Here is an 18,033-nt window from a genome sequence, read left to right as displayed (position 1 = left end):
CTGTGCAGACGAGGTTCTTCCTTTAGTTAAAGCAATTGGCTAAATGAACAGGAAAGGAAACACAACCCAGGAAACAGCTGGGTTGCCAGGTGGTGCCTCTGTCACTTACAGTTTCTGAGCTTCTACATCAGTAACCTTAAGAGCATTAACAGTGCTGTAGGATTTCTTTTTCCTCTCCCAGCTACACCTGAACACTTCTATTAAGACACTTCACTGCACTTGAGATGCTCACCCATAGCTCCTATAATACTAGTGCTTTAAAATACAACATTTTGTTAGCACAGTGCACAACAGCTATCATTTCTATGACAAAAAATATAAAGCCAAGGCTCCCAGCTCTGTCCCTAAACCTGTTGCTTCTAGTATTAATTCAGCTTTGATTTCTCCTTAGTGTGGAGGTTTCGACATGGTGGACCAGAATATTATTACAGCAAGAAAACAGCTATAGCAGCACTCCAGCAATTTTGCTCAGCTAAGACTGTAGTTTTATGCAACTACGCTACAGTCATTCAACCAAGTTCAGCTAGCTTTAAAGAGTGTACGTCACTCATGTAGAAAGAGGCCAAACTGCACGTAAGTTATAGTCAGATTACTTCAACATCACAAAGAATTGACAACAGTAGCCACAGATGAAAATTAATCAAGATATTTAATACAGTGCAATCCATAGTAGTTTCTTAATTAAAATAATTGTGTGCATGTATCTGAATGGGTTATCAATTATCACAAAAAAGCAATAAACATTGTAGTGCTATGTAGAAAAATGTACAACTGAAATTTAAATCTTTCCTACTTCCAAGATAGCATTTGTCAATTGCAAATCATTATCACCAATTAAAATGGGAATAGTGACTATGTTGTTGCAGTGACAAACACAAGGCTGGCCACACATCAGTCGAGGGATATAAATATAACTTGCAAAGAACTAAAAACCTAAAGCATTCTTGCACCTAAACACAATAAGAAGCCGATGGTGGCTTACGACTTTTCCTGTTTTTCAAATGCCTTACAAGACTTCTAGACACACTAAAACAGACTTAAAATTACAGAGTGTTTCTCAGCTTATTTCAATTCAGTATGGCCCAAACTTTTGAAGACGAAGATCCAGCAGTGGCAGCAGCACAGTCCAAAAGCTGAATGTTTGATTTTGCAAATACCTTTTTACAGAAATTCAACCGTATAAACTGCAGGCAATTCCCCCTGCTCCCCTTTCTTTCTTTTGTGCAGACCATGCTATGCAGAAAACAGCAATGCAGTTCCCACTGCTTTGGGTTAAAATTAAAGATAAAGATATTTTGCTTATGCTTTCTCCGCAACACAACACATTTGCACCCAGAATAGGTAACCAAAGTCTTTTTCCAGCCAGTTACTGCTGTGGTTACATGGTTCCTGCCCAAGCTTCAAGCTCTTTCATGTCATCATCCTCTTCTTCCTCTTTCTTCTTGGCTGCAAAATATTAAAAGAAAACAAATGAGTGGGAATCTTGACAGAATCCTGTCTCAATTCTTTGCAGGAGAGAAGCCTCTGTGCCACTGCCCTAACCAATAAATGAAGCACCAAATGCCAGCAGAGGAAAAAAAAAAGACCTTTCTGAATTGAAGTAAAAGGTGCTTTCTGAAAAAGCCAGCATGGGCTGACCTTCCTGATATTACCACTTTAAGTGGAGAAAGACAATAGCTCACGTGGGAAGAATGCAAACATGCATGAAGGTTAAGATGTGTACACCAGCAGTGTCTATCGTTTTCTATAATCGCTAAGCCACCAAGCAAGAGACCCCAAGCCTTCAGGTTCTGAGCCCCTCTCAGGGGGATATAGCTTCTTGCACAAATTCGTCTGACATCTCCAATATTACAGTCTCTCCCCCATAAAAAATAAATTCCTTATTCCACCACTAAGTCCTCAAAGTGCAACAAAGGAGGCTACCGTGTTTTGGTCTAGCTAGGTACAGAATTTGGAGACCTCCAACCCCTGTGCCAGCTCAAGCTCTTCAAGGGCTGAAGAGCTAACCAGCACTGGGTGCGTGCTACTCCCCACCTCTGGCCGCGCTCGCTAGGAGCCGGTTGGATGGGATTGTTAAGCAGCGGGCTGCATCCTGCCTTCTTGTCATTTTTGGTCCTTCCAGGGGAGCAAATGCTGCTATTTGTCATAACGTGACAAGTTCAGTTTCTGGAGATGAAAACCACTAACTTGGCAAAAAGGTTTTAACCCAGAAATAGCTGCAATAATTTTGGCAAATACCAAAAAAAGATGTCATTTCCTCAGACAGTGTTTTCGCATCAAGAGGGGAAAAACAGAGTCAAATAATTCATACTCAAAATCGTTTGTGTCATTCCAAATGAAACATTTACGTAAGAGAGAACTGAGTCAGCTTTAAGTCAAACCTGAGACCTATAATTTGTACAAGTTTGGAATTTGTTTTTCTATATTAAGCTCTTCTGGTCTCCGTTAAACAAAAACTGCTTTTGACTGAATTTCTCCTGACATCAACTTAGCTGACAGGCAACAGCAAAAAATTTCTCATTCAGACCAATTAAGTCAAAATCCAGACAGCTCCCGAGAACTGGAAAAGCGGGAAAGCTCACGATCATTTTCCATTCAATGAATAAAAAGGAGGTAATAAGAGTCAGCTCTACCGCAGAAGACACCTGACTTATTTCCAAAAGACACATTAAGCATGTACCTGCGTTGTTAGGTAAAGTAGTCCCTTTGAAAGTCCGACTCATGATGACCAGAAGTAAACTTTTAATCCCAGTGTATATTAAGTTAATTTTAAGTGAAAAACAATTTAGGTTAAAAAAAAAACCAACCCACACAAAATCCCCACCCACACCACCCCAGAATCCCGAGGTTTCCCAAATACCAGTCTTGGAAGCAGTTTTATTTAAGTAAGAAGTAGCATGCTATTTAAATACATTAATGGAATTCTAATTTCCATTCAAAAGCAGCTTAACATAAATCCTATAAAACACTGAGTTTTATACTCATAGTTTTTACTACAAAAAACATTCGTAATTTTTATTATTATTTTAGGAAGTGGTATGTCTACATAAGTCTTATGCTGTATAGTTACCTAAATATGTGCACAATTACAATGCCTCTTACTAGTGCAGTCACTACTACCTAATATAATGCAAAAAGCGTATTTGGGTTCAAGTCAGTATGTTTTAATGTCCATACCCAAAGAATACTTAGAGAACAAACCTCATTAAACCAGCTAGGAAATAAAAAGGTAACACACACATTTATTTAAACTATTTCTCCCGCTGTTGGATCTGAATCTAGATAAAGTCTCAGATTTAAGATATTTTGATATAACTCACTCCCCTCTCATCAACACTTGTCAGCAATTCTGCCTAGCAAAACAGAACTAAAAACACATAAAATCAATTACGTCAAAATAAAAGAACTACAATGCACAAGGAGCAAACTTCATAGTATGCCCCCTAAAGCAGAACCTTGTGGTTTGGCAGCGTCTGCTGCTTCCCAGGTCCTTTTAAGCCTGGAAAGGCAGCAACATAATTATAGATACACTGACCAATTGGGACTACTTTCATCCACTAGTTTCTTGGACCTTTTTTTCCAAAGTAAGCACATGAAACAGAGCCGCAAAGCCTACAACTTACTCATAATACATTAAGGCAGATTCAGCAAAATAAGCTACTAAAGCTTCATATCCCACTAATGCATGCCAGAGGTATTCCAACAACTATATTTCATGAGGTATCACTTCTAGTTCATAGAAGACTGACCAGTTCAGATTTAACAGCAGCTTTAAACTGTCTCTGTAAATATGAACTATTCTTGCCTTGCCCATTCTCCATGTAAAATCACAGGATCACAGAATCATTTAGGTTGGAAAAGACCTTTAAGATCATCAAGTCCAACCATTAACCCAGCACTGCCAAGTCCACCACTACACCGTGTCCCTAAGCACCACATCCAAACATCTTTCAAATACCTCCAGGGATGGTGACTCAACCACTGCCCTGGGCAGCCTGTTCCAACGCTTGACAACCCTTTCGGTGAAGACATTGTTCCTAATATCCAATATAAACCTCCCCTGGTGCAACTTGAGGCCATTTCCTCTTGTCCTATCACTTGTTACTTGGGAGAAGAGACCACCACCCACCTCCCTACCACCTCCTTTCAGGTAGCTGTACACAGCGAGAAGGTCTCCCCTCAGCCTCCTTTTCTCCAGGCTAAACAACCCCAGTTCCCTCAGCCGCTCCTCATCAGCCTTGTGCTCCAGACCCTTCCACAGCTCCGTTGCCCTTCTCTGGACACGCTCCAGCCCCTCAATGTCTCTCTTGTAGTGGGGGGCCCAAAACTGAACACAGTATTATCTGAGGTGTGGCCTCACCAGTGCCGAGTACAGGGGCACGATCACTGCCCTAGTCCTGCTGGCCACACTATTCTCGATACAAGCCAGGATCCTGTTGGCCTTCTTGGCCACCTGGGCACACTGCTGGCTCATAATTCAGCCGGCTGCCAACCAGCACCCCCAGTTCCTTTTCCACCGGGCAGCTTTCCAGCCACTCTTCCCCAAGCCTGTAGCGTTGCATGGGGTTGTTGTGACCCAAGGGCAGGACCTGGCACTTCGCCTTGTTGAACCTCATACAACTGGCCTCGGCCCATCAATCCAGCCTGTCCAGGTCCCTCTGCAGAGCCTTCCTCCCCTCAAGCAGATCAACACTCCCACCCAATTTGGTGTCATCTGCAAACTCACTGAGGCTGCACTCGATCCCCTCATCCAGATCATTGATAAAGATATTAAACAAGACTGGCCCCAAAACTGAGCCCTGGGGAACACCACTTGTGACCGGCCGCCAACTGGAGTTAACTCCATTCACCACAACTCTCTGGGCTCAGCCATCCAGCCAGCTCTTTACCCAGCAAAGAGTACACCTGCCTAAGCCATGAGCAGACAGTTTCTCCAGGAGAATGCTGTGGGAGACTGTCAAAGGCTTTACTGAAGTCCAGACAGACAACATCCACAGCCTTTCCCTCATCCACTAAGTGGGTCACCTTGTCGTAGAAGGAGATCAGGTTGGTCAAGCAGGACCTGCCTTTCATAAACCCATGCTGGCTGGGCCTGATCACCTGGTTGCCCTGTACGTGCCGCATGATGGCACTCAGGATGATCTGCTCCATCAGCTTCCCCAGCACCGAGGTCAGGCTGACAGGCCTGTAGTTCCCCAGATCCTCCTTCTGGCCCTTCTTGTAGATGGGCATCACACTTGCTAACCTCCAGTCAACTGGGACCTCCCTGGTCAGCCAGGACTGCTGGTAAAGGATGGAAGGTGGCTTGGTGAGCACTTCCACCAGCTCCCTCAGTACCCTAGGGTGGATCCCATCCAGCCCCATGGACTTGTGTGTGACCAAGTGGTGTAGCAGGTCGCTAACCATTTCCCCTTGGATTATGGGGGCTGCATTCTGCTCCCCGTCCCCGTCTTCCAGCTCAGGGGGCTGGGTACCCAGAGAACAAAGTGCTGGTCTTACTGTTAAAGACTGTGGCAAAGAAGGCATTAAGTACCTCAGCCTTTTCCTCATCCTTGGTCACTATGTTTCCCCCTGCATGCAATACAGGATGGAGATTCTCCTTAGCCCTCCTTTTGTTGCTATTGTATTTATAGAAACATTTTTTACTGTCTTTTATGGCAGTAGCCAGATTAAGTTCTAGTTGGGTTTTGGCCCTTCTGATTTTCTCCCTGCATAACCTCACAACATCTTTGTAGTCCTGAGTTGCCTGCCCCTTCTTCCAAAGGTCATAAACTCTCCTTTTTTTCCTGAGTTCCAGCCAAAGCTCTGTGTTCAGCCAGGCCAGTCTTCTTCCCCGCCAGCTCATCTTTCGGCACATGGGGACGGCCTGTTCCTGTGCCTTTAAGATTTCCTTCTTGAAGAACATCCAGCCTTGCTCGACTCCTTTGCCCTTCAGGACTGCCTCCCAAGGGCCTCTGTCAAACAGTCACCACACTAACTAAAATTTCCTAGATATATGTGCTGTAAGACTGGGATGACCCTAAGTTTGGTACTGTCTGGCTCGAGTACGTGTAAACCTCAGAGGAGGTAACAGCTGTCCCCAAAGAGGGGACTCCGAGGTTAGTTCCTCCTAAAAGCCAGAAAAGCAGGGATCAAATTAACAAACAAAGCAGCAGCAAGGAAGCATGGTTCAATGTGGGAATCTGAACCAGCCTGGGACTAATTCCAAGAGCTAATTTACTCTCCACTCCCTTTTACAGCCTTGGTATATTTGTCAAGATTACTTCCTTGTTGGGCCAGCAGCAAATGGTGGAAGGCTTCCTTTCTCCACATCTCCGCTCTACCCTGAGCATCATCCATGCTGTAGATAAACTGGTAGTGCTAGAATAGATAATAACTGTTCCTGTGATAACTATTAAGTTTCACAGTTTTTATGAAAGGCAGGTTACCCCCACGGAGAAACGGCACTAGATGTAATTTGTGATTTATAAGCAATTTCAAGCAAAATGTCTGTGTTGCCTGCAGCTAGATCTCTCAAATCTGACGAGCTGGCAGTTAATAAGCATACTTTTTAACAATCCAAGATGTTTCTTGTAAAGGTCCATACATACCTGGCTTTGATGGTATTGATATTGAGGGCACATTTGGTAGTGGTACTGTCTCGGGACCACTTATTTCCAGCAAGTTTTTGTCTAGTTCTTCTTGTTCTAGTTCCTCTAGTTCTGCCATGAGTTCATCCTAGTTTTTTAAAGGAGAAAAAAAAAAAGGGGAAAGAAACTTTAAGTCATATTTATTAGCAAGCAGATTTAGCTGGTCATATTATTAAAGAAAATAGCTTAAACACACAGGATCAGAGCAAACTGAGGAGATGAGGAGTCTGATTCTTCATCTGAATTCCTGTACATGATCTCTTGGAGGGTGGGGAAAGCAGTGAAGAGAAGAAATCTAAGCCCAAACATTTTCAGATCAGGCCATCCAGACCATTCTCAGCATAAAGTCAGGTTCATAGCTGTTGTATGCACTGGTAGGAACAGCTAGTAACAAGTTCTAGGAGAGATTTCATATCCTAGTACTACAGCTAGACACACACAATACGTAGATCTTAAAAGAAAGATCTCATAAGAGTCACCATCCCTGGAGGTATTTAAAAGAAGTGTAGACGTGGCGCTTAGGGACATCGTTTAGTTGTGGACTTGGTACTGTTAGGTTAACAGTTGGACTCAATGATCTCAAGGGTCTTTTCCAACCTAAATGATTCCATGATTCTATGATATAAACAGAGGCAAATTTAAAGCATACCTCATCAAATTCTTCCCCAAATCCCACTGGCTTTGAGATGGCTGTTGAAATCTCATCTGCCAGCTCTTGCTGTTCTGCAATGTCCTGCATTAATTCATCTACTTTATCAATATCCCTGTAAAAGAAAGGAAAGAGTTCAATATAATCAGGCACTTTCCCAATCAACACTTAAGACTGTATTTCTTGGGTTTTGTAGAAATGCCACACCATGGTGACATTTACAAGGTCCTTTCCCAAAATATACTTTGCATGCAAGTCTGAATTTTATCCCCCCGGTCTCAACAAAATTATGCATGTATATTTTACTCTTCCCTAAAAGCTTAGCTCACAGCAGTTATATACAGAGACTTCATATGACGAGGTTTTGTTCTGCATTACTGGTATTAATAACAATTTGCTCTCTTCCCTGATCCAGCATTATTACATTACATCCACAATATTTGCTTTTGGAGCAAGTACAACATTCCCATAATGCAGTTCTCCTTTAATTATTGCTACATACACAAACTCCACTGCACAGAAAGAAGTTTAAGTTTCCCCTTAAGGCTCAAAATTCTTGCTGCTGCTAGGTGGATCTGTAACTGGTGCACCCTCCCATCTGCTTTAGACTACACTGGTGCTAGCCTTCTGTTGGACAAAGGCAGCGGCTTTTGTGCCATATAAAATGGTGTCAAACTGAGAAAGCAGCGATACTTGTGTATTCTGTTCAATATGAAAGCATATCTAGGATTTTAGTTTAATTTAAGTTATAGCCTTTTAAAAGAAGATTTTGCTACTCCAGCTCTACCTTTGGTTATGAAACACCTGGCATTTAGCAGATCAAACAAATGGCAAACTAAAGGTCCTATGGAAAGATGCAGAAGGGAATAACTTACATGTTGTCATGAGCAGCTTTCATAGCTTTAGCAGCAAAACCCATATTCTTAAGCACTTCAGTGTTAGTGTTGGCATTCTCAAGGGCTTCCCTCTGAAATTCAATTGTGGATAACGTGCCGTCTATCTGTGCAAGCTGCTTCTCGTACCTCTTCTTACGCTTTAGGGCCTGAAGAGCAGCTGAACGACAAAGAGGAGGGTAGGATTTGTGAGATTTATGCCCAAAACAGCCATTCACATTTTGTACCAAATGCCACTCAGTACAGAGCAATGTTTAACACCTTCTATTGTTTGTCATCTACTTTTCTTCCTAGATAAACTAAATTGCCCAACCCTTGTGTTTGCCTCCTTCAACAAAATTGTTTAAAGGTGGCCAGGTGCCTCCTCTCCATCCCCTGCCACACGAAGGATGCAAGCCAAGAGACAACTCAAGGATCAGCAGTCCAGTCACGCGTAACACACCACAAACCAGAGACTACACTACAACAAACAGCAGCCTTCAATACGCAAGCTGATCCACTTAAAAAACATCTTTTTTCACCATCACCCCAATACATCAAGGCACGGTTGTTGCTGTAGCCCCTGTCAGATGAGGTTATGATGTTGCTGCAGGGTCCCTACCAGCCAGCTGAACTCCTGGGCAGCTGCTGGGAGACGAAACTCGTTCAAATACAAAGCAAGGCAAATGTTTCTTCAGCTTTGCTACTGAACGCTGTGAAATAAGCATATTTGTGCATATATGGAAACATACAAACTTTGTGCATGTTTCATATTACTCCTACTACAAGGTACTGTCCACACAACAGTCTCTACTGATAGACTTGAGAAGAGAGATGCCATCACTTAAGTTGGTTTGAGGAATTTGCTGCTCATAAGCACTTGTACAATGCCTGCTCTTGCAAGAGGAGTTCACCCATGACAGCACCAACACAGAGGTCCACACCCACAGGGACCACCCGGTGTGGGAGGACTGGTCCGACCCGCTGCACAGCTAGGCTTCTCCAACGCTCAGCTCCACCCCACCCAGACCAGGTATGCATCCAACGGGTGAAAACAGTCAACAGCTAGCTCTTCCTGAGGCACCTGGACAGACAACAGACTGGTGCACGTCCGTTCCTGGAACACTGACAGTGAACAAAAACTAGATTTACATATAATCTTGCCTGTATGTGGCTAAAAGTTTTTGTAGCAGCCGCAGTGGCAGCAAGACCTACCAAGCACTGAGCACTGCCGGCTGACAAACAAACACCAAGTATCACACGGGGTAAGATATAAATACAGCTTCCCTTCGTGGCATTTCTACTTCCCCTCCTGATATGAACAGACTCATCCACTGTGTGACAGTCTTGGTCACATAATACACCCATGTACTTTAAAAACTCAGCTTGGACACAAGCTGCTGTCCTAACAGCCTTACTCCCTCGGTTTCTGAACTCAGCCATGTGCACACTTCATTTCTTCAATGCTCTAATCTCTGTGAAACTCATACCGGAAAACAGTTAACATGATACAGGATCAGCTCTGCTAAAAATCGGTGTCCTGGACCTCCCAACAAATCAGTCACAGGCACCAGGAATGGTGGCAAATAAAGGCTTTAAATCTTTAAGTCTCCGAAAGATGTTATTTCAAACCTTTGCAGATTTTTTGGAGGGGAGTAGAAAACAAGGAGTAGGAAATCCCGACAGCAGACAGCTTCCCTCATCTTCCCTACTAGAGTGGTGATAACTTTGTGACATGATGAGTATGTTCCTGCAGCACATGCAAAATGGCTCCTCTCCGATAAGCAGCTTAGGCCTGCAGGCATCCCGAGTCTTTTGTCAGATGCCATCTTGAGAAGCTCGACAGTCCTTCAAGACAACATCCTGGCATCCAGAAGCCCTACATATACCTTCAGTTCTACAACTGGTTATGAATATGCTGTATTTGATTACTTTCAAATTACACTAATGTATTAGAGAATAAAAAAGTACTTTGTGAAGGTTGCCCAGCATGCAAAGTAGCACAGGTTGATTTAGTAGAAGTGATCAAAGACATAAAAGCACACACAGGTCACCTCGACTGTTCCAACAGAAGCCAAAGACCCAAAACAAGCCGCTTCACTGACTTTCACTCCAACGATCAGTTAAATCTCCCCACTGCTTTGGGGCCAGTCCCAACATCCATTCTCTTTTGACAAGAGTGGGAACAGGACTGGGTTTTCGTGTAACACAAAGGACAACATTTGCTCTGCAGAATCAAGCACAACACAGATACCATCTGAAACATTCCAGCTTTATGCCAGATCATAAAGTGATGAGCAACACATTACTGGTGTATTTAGTCTGGTTAAATTTGTGCTAATGGTTTAATTAAGGATATATAAAGTTTTCTTACTCAAAGATAAAACTGTTAATAGGCTGTGTTGATATAGTGACAGATGCTGGGAAAGTGTCAGACAGTGATAGGACATCCTTTATTGAGGATTTTGTGCATCATGGATTTTTGCATTGGCAAAACCAGAGATTTTATAACCATTATACAAACCCAAGTAAAGTACTATAATTTACATACGGTTCCCCACTATAGCTTTCTCTGAGAATAGCTACAGTTTATCTACATTTCATGCTTATGTACTTTTAAAACAAGCTGCTCAGATACCAAATATTGCAAGCGTCATTGTAAAAGATCTTGTGATCAGGAGTGTTTATCGGACTGTTGAGTAACCCTACCCCTCCTGCTCCCACGCGTGCTGGTTCAGTGTACCAGAACTGCACTCCCCAGCCCTCACTCTGTTTTATAAGTCCTTTCCTTGCTTAATTTCTCACTTGTATCTACAGATCAAAGCTCCCATTTTTACAAAAGCATGGTACATAATCTAGCTTGCAGAACTGAGCAGGGGTCCCCCCACGAGACCTGGAAGACGGCACACGTCTCCCACGGGGTTCAGGCTGCAGCACTGCCACCTGCCCAGTTGCTGCTGACCCTCCTCGAGTTCCTGCTGGTCTCCCAGCCAAGCACCGACCACACTCGGATCTGCTACAGTCGGAAGCCTGGCACACAGACCCCTGCCTATGAACAGGAATACAAACATGCTCGTTTTACAACTTGCCTTATTTAAAGTGCAAACTTAAAATGGATTTGTGGTACTTTCTAGAAATGTTTCCAACTCCTTTAGACCAAGAGCAGCCAAGGAAGATATTTATATTTCCCCCTCTCCTCCGTAAGGCCAGTGCAAGGACAAAGCTTCCCATGGCCACAGTGCCCACCCATACCTACTTGAAGACTGACTGGTAGAAATGCCTGTTTCGGTAACCTAAAAGGAGCACGGAGTGATACACAGCCCCAGCAACAAACGCAGGGCCGTGCATAAAGATTCTGTGTCTGGACAGTTCGGCATAAATATTTAGCACAGGCCAATTAACAAAGTGATAAATGAGTTTCTGAAATGAAGAAAATCTTACACAAGAGAATGCAATTTCTTGCACCTAGAAGCACTAAGGAATGTAAAACAAGGTACTCGGTGCCTTAAATTAGATGATCACAACTTCCTGCAATTTATTTTCATCTGTGTTTCCTTGCTTAACTATCTTTTAATGTAAAGTCCTTGTTTATACTAGAAGATTTTTATTAAGCTGAAAAGAAAACACCAAGTTAATTTAGGTCACTCGCATTCATTTCATCCTGCAAGTTTTGGCAATTCCTTTCCCACATTCCTACCCCCCAGAAGAGGATTTGCACTTTACGTTCAGGATTCTCCTTGTTGCAGTTAGCAGCACAGCTGTTTCACGGTGCCCCTTTCACGGATGGTCCCAGGCACCCACATCTGGACACAAACACAACTCAGAAAACAATGCTCTGTGCTACGTTCCCGCGTGCCTGCCTTCTACACAGGGTGGTGGAGACTGCTAGGATCTGGTGCAGACCTTTCTCATCAGTACTTACCTTGGCTAGAAAAACAGATCACTAAATGATCATTTTCTCTGCATGTAACTTAATAAAAAGGTTAATAAAAACACATTTTCTTAGAGAAATACTTGAAATCATGTTTGTTTAAGACCATTACAGTTAAGTCCATCTCTCAGGACTGACTTCCCAATTTTCAGGTATTTGTGGATGAGCACACCACATCAATACCCACTGCTCAGAGGTCTCAAGGAATTTCTAGAGTAAGGGTCCATCTGGAGGCAAAAATGAGAGCCACGCTGACCTCTGCACAGGGCCAAGGGGCTTACCCACCCGGGCACAGGCAAGGGGGAAGAGTCACCTGCTTGAAATGCAGGACCAGCAAGTCTTTGCTAGCACAAATAATGGGTCTGCAGATTTTCCATCTGTTGCTATCACACTTGACGTACTTTACAAAGCGGTGGTATCTCACAGAGGTATAGATCCAAGGGGGTGATTCTGTTCTGATCTGCAGCTACTTCATCTCTACTCTATTTAAGCGTCGATTTCTGAAAACTGATGAGCAGTTGTGCCGCTTTTTTTCCTGCAAAACAGTCTTTACCATCTGCATAAATACCTACTGAAATCTTATGTACTGCCAGAGCAATACATTTTTATTAAGTTTTCATTGAAGTCAAAGCTATAAATACTTACTCTGAAGGGAATGACATTGGCTCTTTTTCTCAAAAAAAAAAAAAATCAGTTTCCAGAGGTTGAAATAAATATAAAAAAGAGACAGTAGGCTACAAATATGTCCTCTAGCATTATACACATGCAAGAAACGAATGCGTGTTTGAAGTCAAAGTGTAATACAGCCCATCTTCATTCCTCCTGAAGACTGCTATCACGTTAGGCAGCCGTGGAAGAGGCAGTCCTCAGGACCCACACCCCTAATTATGCCTTCACTGCTTCCAAGACAGTAATTACATAGGCAGGCAATGTAATTTAATACCCAGCTTTAATTGCTGTGGAACTCCTTCAGCAGGACCTGTAACCATATATTAAGTTTAAAGCATTTATTCTCTAACATAGCCAGACAGACTTCACTCAGAACCTGTTGCTAGAGAGATCACCAGCACATTTTTCTAGAAACAGCTCATCTAAGTTTTCCAACAGTGTGACAATTTCCTTATCTTAAGAGTAAAAAGCTATATGAGATTACAAGATCGCTGGACCAGACTCTCACAGTGGCTTCTGCAAAGTGCCCGATATTCAGAGGCTCGAAACAAATAAGGACTGATGCTTTTTCTCACCATGTTGTAGCTGTGTATTTCTTATGAAAATATCTGCCTTTATACAGAATAAAGCACAGAAAGATCCCGACTACGATCTCTACATGTTACTAATTACTTAAGCACAGCTGGTAAGTCCGGTGCGTTGCAGGCGGTGAGTACAGGGCAAGGTGCAGCTCTTGCAGGATCACTCGGCGCAGCGTTCCTCTTGCACAGAGCTGAAGGAAATCACTCTATATAAAAACCTCCCCAGCTCCTAGGCACCACACTTGCAACAAAGGATGCCAGGAACAGGTACAGAAAAATGACAGGCGGTGTCCCTGATCAGCACTCACTGTCCCATGAGCAGCCGTCCCTCGGTGAGAAGTGACATTCCACTGAAGTCGCTCAGTAACACCTCCAGTTTCTCCTCCCAGAGCATCCTGCCTTTGGGTGGGGGTTAACTTACTCTTGAAATATCCGTATTACATATAAAAACAGTAGTACCAGTTCAAATCACTGGCTTGTTTAGGAGGGGATTTTTCTTCCTTGCAGGGCCCCCCCCACCCCTCCTTTTCCCCCCCCACCCCCCTTTTTTTAGCTCAAGTCTCCCCATAGGTTGCACAGGAGGAAAATACAGTAGTTGCTGAACCATTTTACAAGAACAAACTGACAGATTACCCTCCCGACCTGCTAAACAGCCACAGATTAGATAAACTGATGCAAGAAGAGAAAGCTGTTGGTAGACTTAGAATTTACTATTTTAAAAAAGTTTAATATTAAAGATAACCTTCACTTAATGAATCAATGCAGACTCAACGACAGCAAAAATATTTGATCATTACATGGGAAGTTAGCTTCCACAAGACGACAGAAAAAACCTGCCAATAAACACTCAGTATTTTAGACAACCTTTACAACCCGTACCTTAACAGGCCGAGTGTGTGTTTTACCTTGTAAGTCCAATGTGCATGAGGAATTGCATGCACTTAAAATATCCTCTAAAACAATAACAGCAGATAACAAAACTTAGTTGTATTTTATTTGAATTTTAGTAAAGTTTTCAGCAGATTACATAAAGAAGTATGCACTGGGGAAAAAGCAGTTATATATATTATTACAATTAAATTAAAGGTAATACATTTAAAACTAACTGGGTGACTCCTGCCATCCATTAGGAGATGGTGAGCAGGCTCAGCATTATCTTCTCCATATGACATTCTGATATATTCATTGCCTTTATTATCAGCTATGACTGGGATGTTGGAGCCAATTTTTATTCATAAAGATTTCACCACAGAGCTCTGACCAGTTAAAACTGATATAAATAGTTTATGACCCCTTTTCCATTGGCAAAGTAAAATAAAGTGTCTCAGTGTTAATAAGCATCAGTCTCTAACTTCTGCAGTTCCTTTTTACACAGAAATTCTCACAAAGAAAACGTCAGCTTCCAGAGAGGAGGACAAGTCCAGTAAAACAGCAGCCGAGTCAAAAGCAGTGAGATCTGGACTGACTGCTTCAATTACTTGAATGTAAAAACATGTATAAAAGTACATTTGAAGAACATTTTAAAGGCTTTTTAAAAACTCAAACTTTTTAATACATAAAAAGCCATTCCTTCCTCTGGGTTTTTGGGGAGGAGGTTGCTTGGTTTTGGGTTTGTTTTGTTTTTATTTACAGTCTTCAATTGATGAACTGCAAAATACTATTTTTAATTTAATGTTTATCTGAATTTCTATGCTAGTCCGCCCTAGAAATCCTGGCAGAAGTTTTACACTTACTGTTCGACCACGGTGAATAACAAGAAGCCAAGGGTTTCATTGTTATGCCTACCATGGCAGCACCCAGCCCTCCAGCACAACTGATAAGCAGGAACTCGTGTTACGGTTTTCAGCCACTGCTCCTTCTGACTAATGAACACTCACAAGTGAAGAGAGTCATTTAGCCAGACTATCCTCCTCCATCAGCACTCACAGTCTGAAAAGCATGACTGCTCACCCAAATAATTTCACTTTATTCTCAAGAAATGCTATCTGGAAGAATTTAATTTTATGTATTTTTAAAGTATTTCAACCTGTATATAAGCAAATTACTAACAGAGCTGTTGTAAGTCTTAAGATTTTCCTTGCAATATTTAAAGCAGTTTGTGAGTGAAATAAGAAAAATGTTCACTGTGATAAGAAGTTAGCAGGATAATAAAAATACAATTTTACTACACAGTACCGCATTCAGAGAGGAAAAATTAACTATGAACGTGTCAGTGATTTTGTTAAAAATCAACAGCCCTCCAGCAAATAAGTACTGCTTATACGCTTATAGGACAAGTAGTGTTAGTGGGATATTTATGCATACAGCAATTCTATTGAATTAATGCTTTTAAACATCATTAGTAGAAACGTACAGATGAGTAGATAAAAAACAAGGAAGAACTTAAGACTTCTTTTTCTACATACTTGCAACTCCAAATTTTGCTAGCAAAAGCATGCCTCAACTTCAGAAGAGCAGGAGGGCCAGTTACTTCAAAGAGCACTGGGAACAACTGGGAATATAATTCAAGAGTTTCACTGAATTCAAAAACACACTTGTACCAAGGTCCACACATTTGTGAACCCAGGGAAATTGTCCCGACTGGTGGCTCACAACGCAGCATTTCCTGCCTACCCAACGCCTGCCTCTGCAAAACTCTGCTAAAAAAATCATGCCAATACCTAAACCAGAAAGGCTTCTCATCCAGAGGAAGACACATGGGTTAATAGCTCTGATTACTCCAATTGAGGGGAAAAAAATAACTTCATCTCACATCTAATACTTACATTTTCTCTAGCAAACGAGAGAAGAAATGGCAGCAGCAGAGATACCACTGCAAAAGGATACCAGCTGCATTAATATGGGATTAAAAAGGTCCACAGCAGCCTCAAAAATAATGTACACCAAATGTCAAGCCACACCAAAATAAATAGTGCAAGATAGCTGCAGAGAAGCTTCCCAAATGGGGGTCTCTTTGCCCCTCTAGCAGAAAGCCCAGATATTAGAGATGATTGAGATAATCAACTCAATACTGGGTGACTGTCTGGCACATTATATCGTGTCTCCATCTATAATTTGCTCAATGGAAAGAAGTGTCATTATTTTTGCTGCCTCTGAAAATACCATTCCATCTTCCTGGCACTTGCCTTGGCAGCAAATTTAATCATGCACAACATCCTCACCATCCTTGAAATGGGATAAACAAGAGACACCAGTAGGTGTAAGAAGTAATCATCTGCCTTGCCTGCAGTAGTCATATAGCAGAGGAGCTTCATCTTAGGCAGCAACTGCTCATCTCTCATTCTACTGAGAATTAGCAAACTGCCCACAGTATCTCAAAAACATTCCTGAGAAGTGCAAAGGTAATTTAAAGCAATTCGCAAAATATCCTCCAATGCTACAAGCAGATAAAAAGATAGATATAAATCCCACTACAGTCTTACCAAATTTTTTTCACACCATTGAGTTTAGCCTTGAATAAATATCTTTCTGCAGGGATGTGCTGGCTCAAGAAACTGTTAACCAGCTGAAGAATGTTCATGTTGGTTCAAACCAAACCCAGTACAACAGCATCCAGCCACTATCTTGCCACAACAGATCTGCAGTACATACAAAGGAATGCTCGTCCCAGACCAGGTGAGTCTTACAAGATGCAGAAGCTGGTGACTCTCAATTCTCTACTCAGGGTCCTAGAGGTCAGATCTTTTCAGGGTGTTTCCAAAACCTTTCAGGCAGGGTATTTCCAAAACCATGTAACTACTCTAGATACAACAGCTAGAGAGCACCCTTGTCCTGCAAGCTTCTGCCTGAGCATTTTTGTTTTGGTGCTCTTTCCAGTTCTGGAAGTACTTCCTACCCTTCCTTTGCTCCAGCAGAGCCTTGCCCACATCCTGCACATTAGTGAGATTTCTCTACATGAAAAGAAACGTAAAGCCTTTCAGAGACAGTAACATACAGGCCTCGTACAAGGGACTGAAGAGGAAGGAAGCAAGCATGGCCACTAAGCTGATACATAAGCATATTCTTAACTGGTTGCCCGTTAAATACCCAGCTACATTGAGCCAAGTTGATGGCACAGCACGAAACGTCAGAGGTCCAAGGAGTCAGGTTTGATTTTAAGCATCATGGTGTGAAAGTGGCTGGGAGACAGAGGTACCGAAGCATGGTTAAAAATAAATTCACATCAACTCCAAGGCTAATACAGTGCAAAGCAGCATGATTTCCTTTCCCATGAGGATCACCTGCTGAGATCTATGATGTCTAGAGGATATACACAGGCCTAAAAGTCACTTCATGCTGAATGTCTGAAGCCATTATCACACGTTTCCCCCCAATGCCAGGGCCTAAGGTCTCCAAGCATGCTTCCCAGAGAGCAGCTCGCAAGAGCTGGCAGCAGCCTCCTGTGCCTTTCTTTCAGGAGATGCTGCGCTTTTAGCAGGGAATTGTGAGCTTCAGTCTTTGTCCTCCGCTTATCTTTCTGTGTCTGTCTACTAAACATCTAATAAAGTTCCCAAATCCTCTCCTCAAAGGAAGGCAACTATTCTCAGCTCAGAGATGAAGTGCCTGATTAAAACTACTCCAATAAAACATGCAAACCCAGGCAGAGAATACAAGGAGGTTTCTGTCCTATCTGTATTTAAAACAACAAGATTACAACTGCCTCTTGAGCAGAGTAGTGCCAGAATATTTAGTCTATTGTGCAAGACATTAAACTAAACAATAA

The 18,033-nt window shown here is 42.4% G+C and overlaps 1 protein-coding gene across 1 annotated transcript in view; it reads right to left on the bottom strand.

The window, feature by feature from the left end:
• Positions 1-630: 630 nt before the first annotated feature.
• CHMP4B (charged multivesicular body protein 4B) overlaps positions 631-18,033 on the bottom strand; it is a 28,685-nt gene continuing 11,282 nt past the window's right edge. Inside the window, exons 2-5 of the mRNA XM_072879278.1 lie at positions 8,154-8,331; positions 7,279-7,393; positions 6,591-6,717; positions 631-1,446 (exon numbers count right to left, since the gene is read on the bottom strand). Of these exons, the coding sequence (XP_072735379.1) occupies positions 1,379-1,446; positions 6,591-6,717; positions 7,279-7,393; positions 8,154-8,331 (488 nt within the window). The 3' untranslated portion in view covers positions 631-1,378. The remainder of the gene's footprint in view (positions 1,447-6,590; positions 6,718-7,278; positions 7,394-8,153; positions 8,332-18,033) is intronic.

The sequence above is a fragment of the Ciconia boyciana genome, chromosome 14 (genome assembly GCF_034638445.1).
Source record: "Ciconia boyciana chromosome 14, ASM3463844v1, whole genome shotgun sequence".
NCBI lineage: Eukaryota > Metazoa > Chordata > Aves > Ciconiiformes > Ciconiidae > Ciconia > Ciconia boyciana.
The sequence above is the reverse complement of the archived record's forward strand: the minus strand, read 5'-3'. Positions and strand labels throughout refer to the sequence as shown.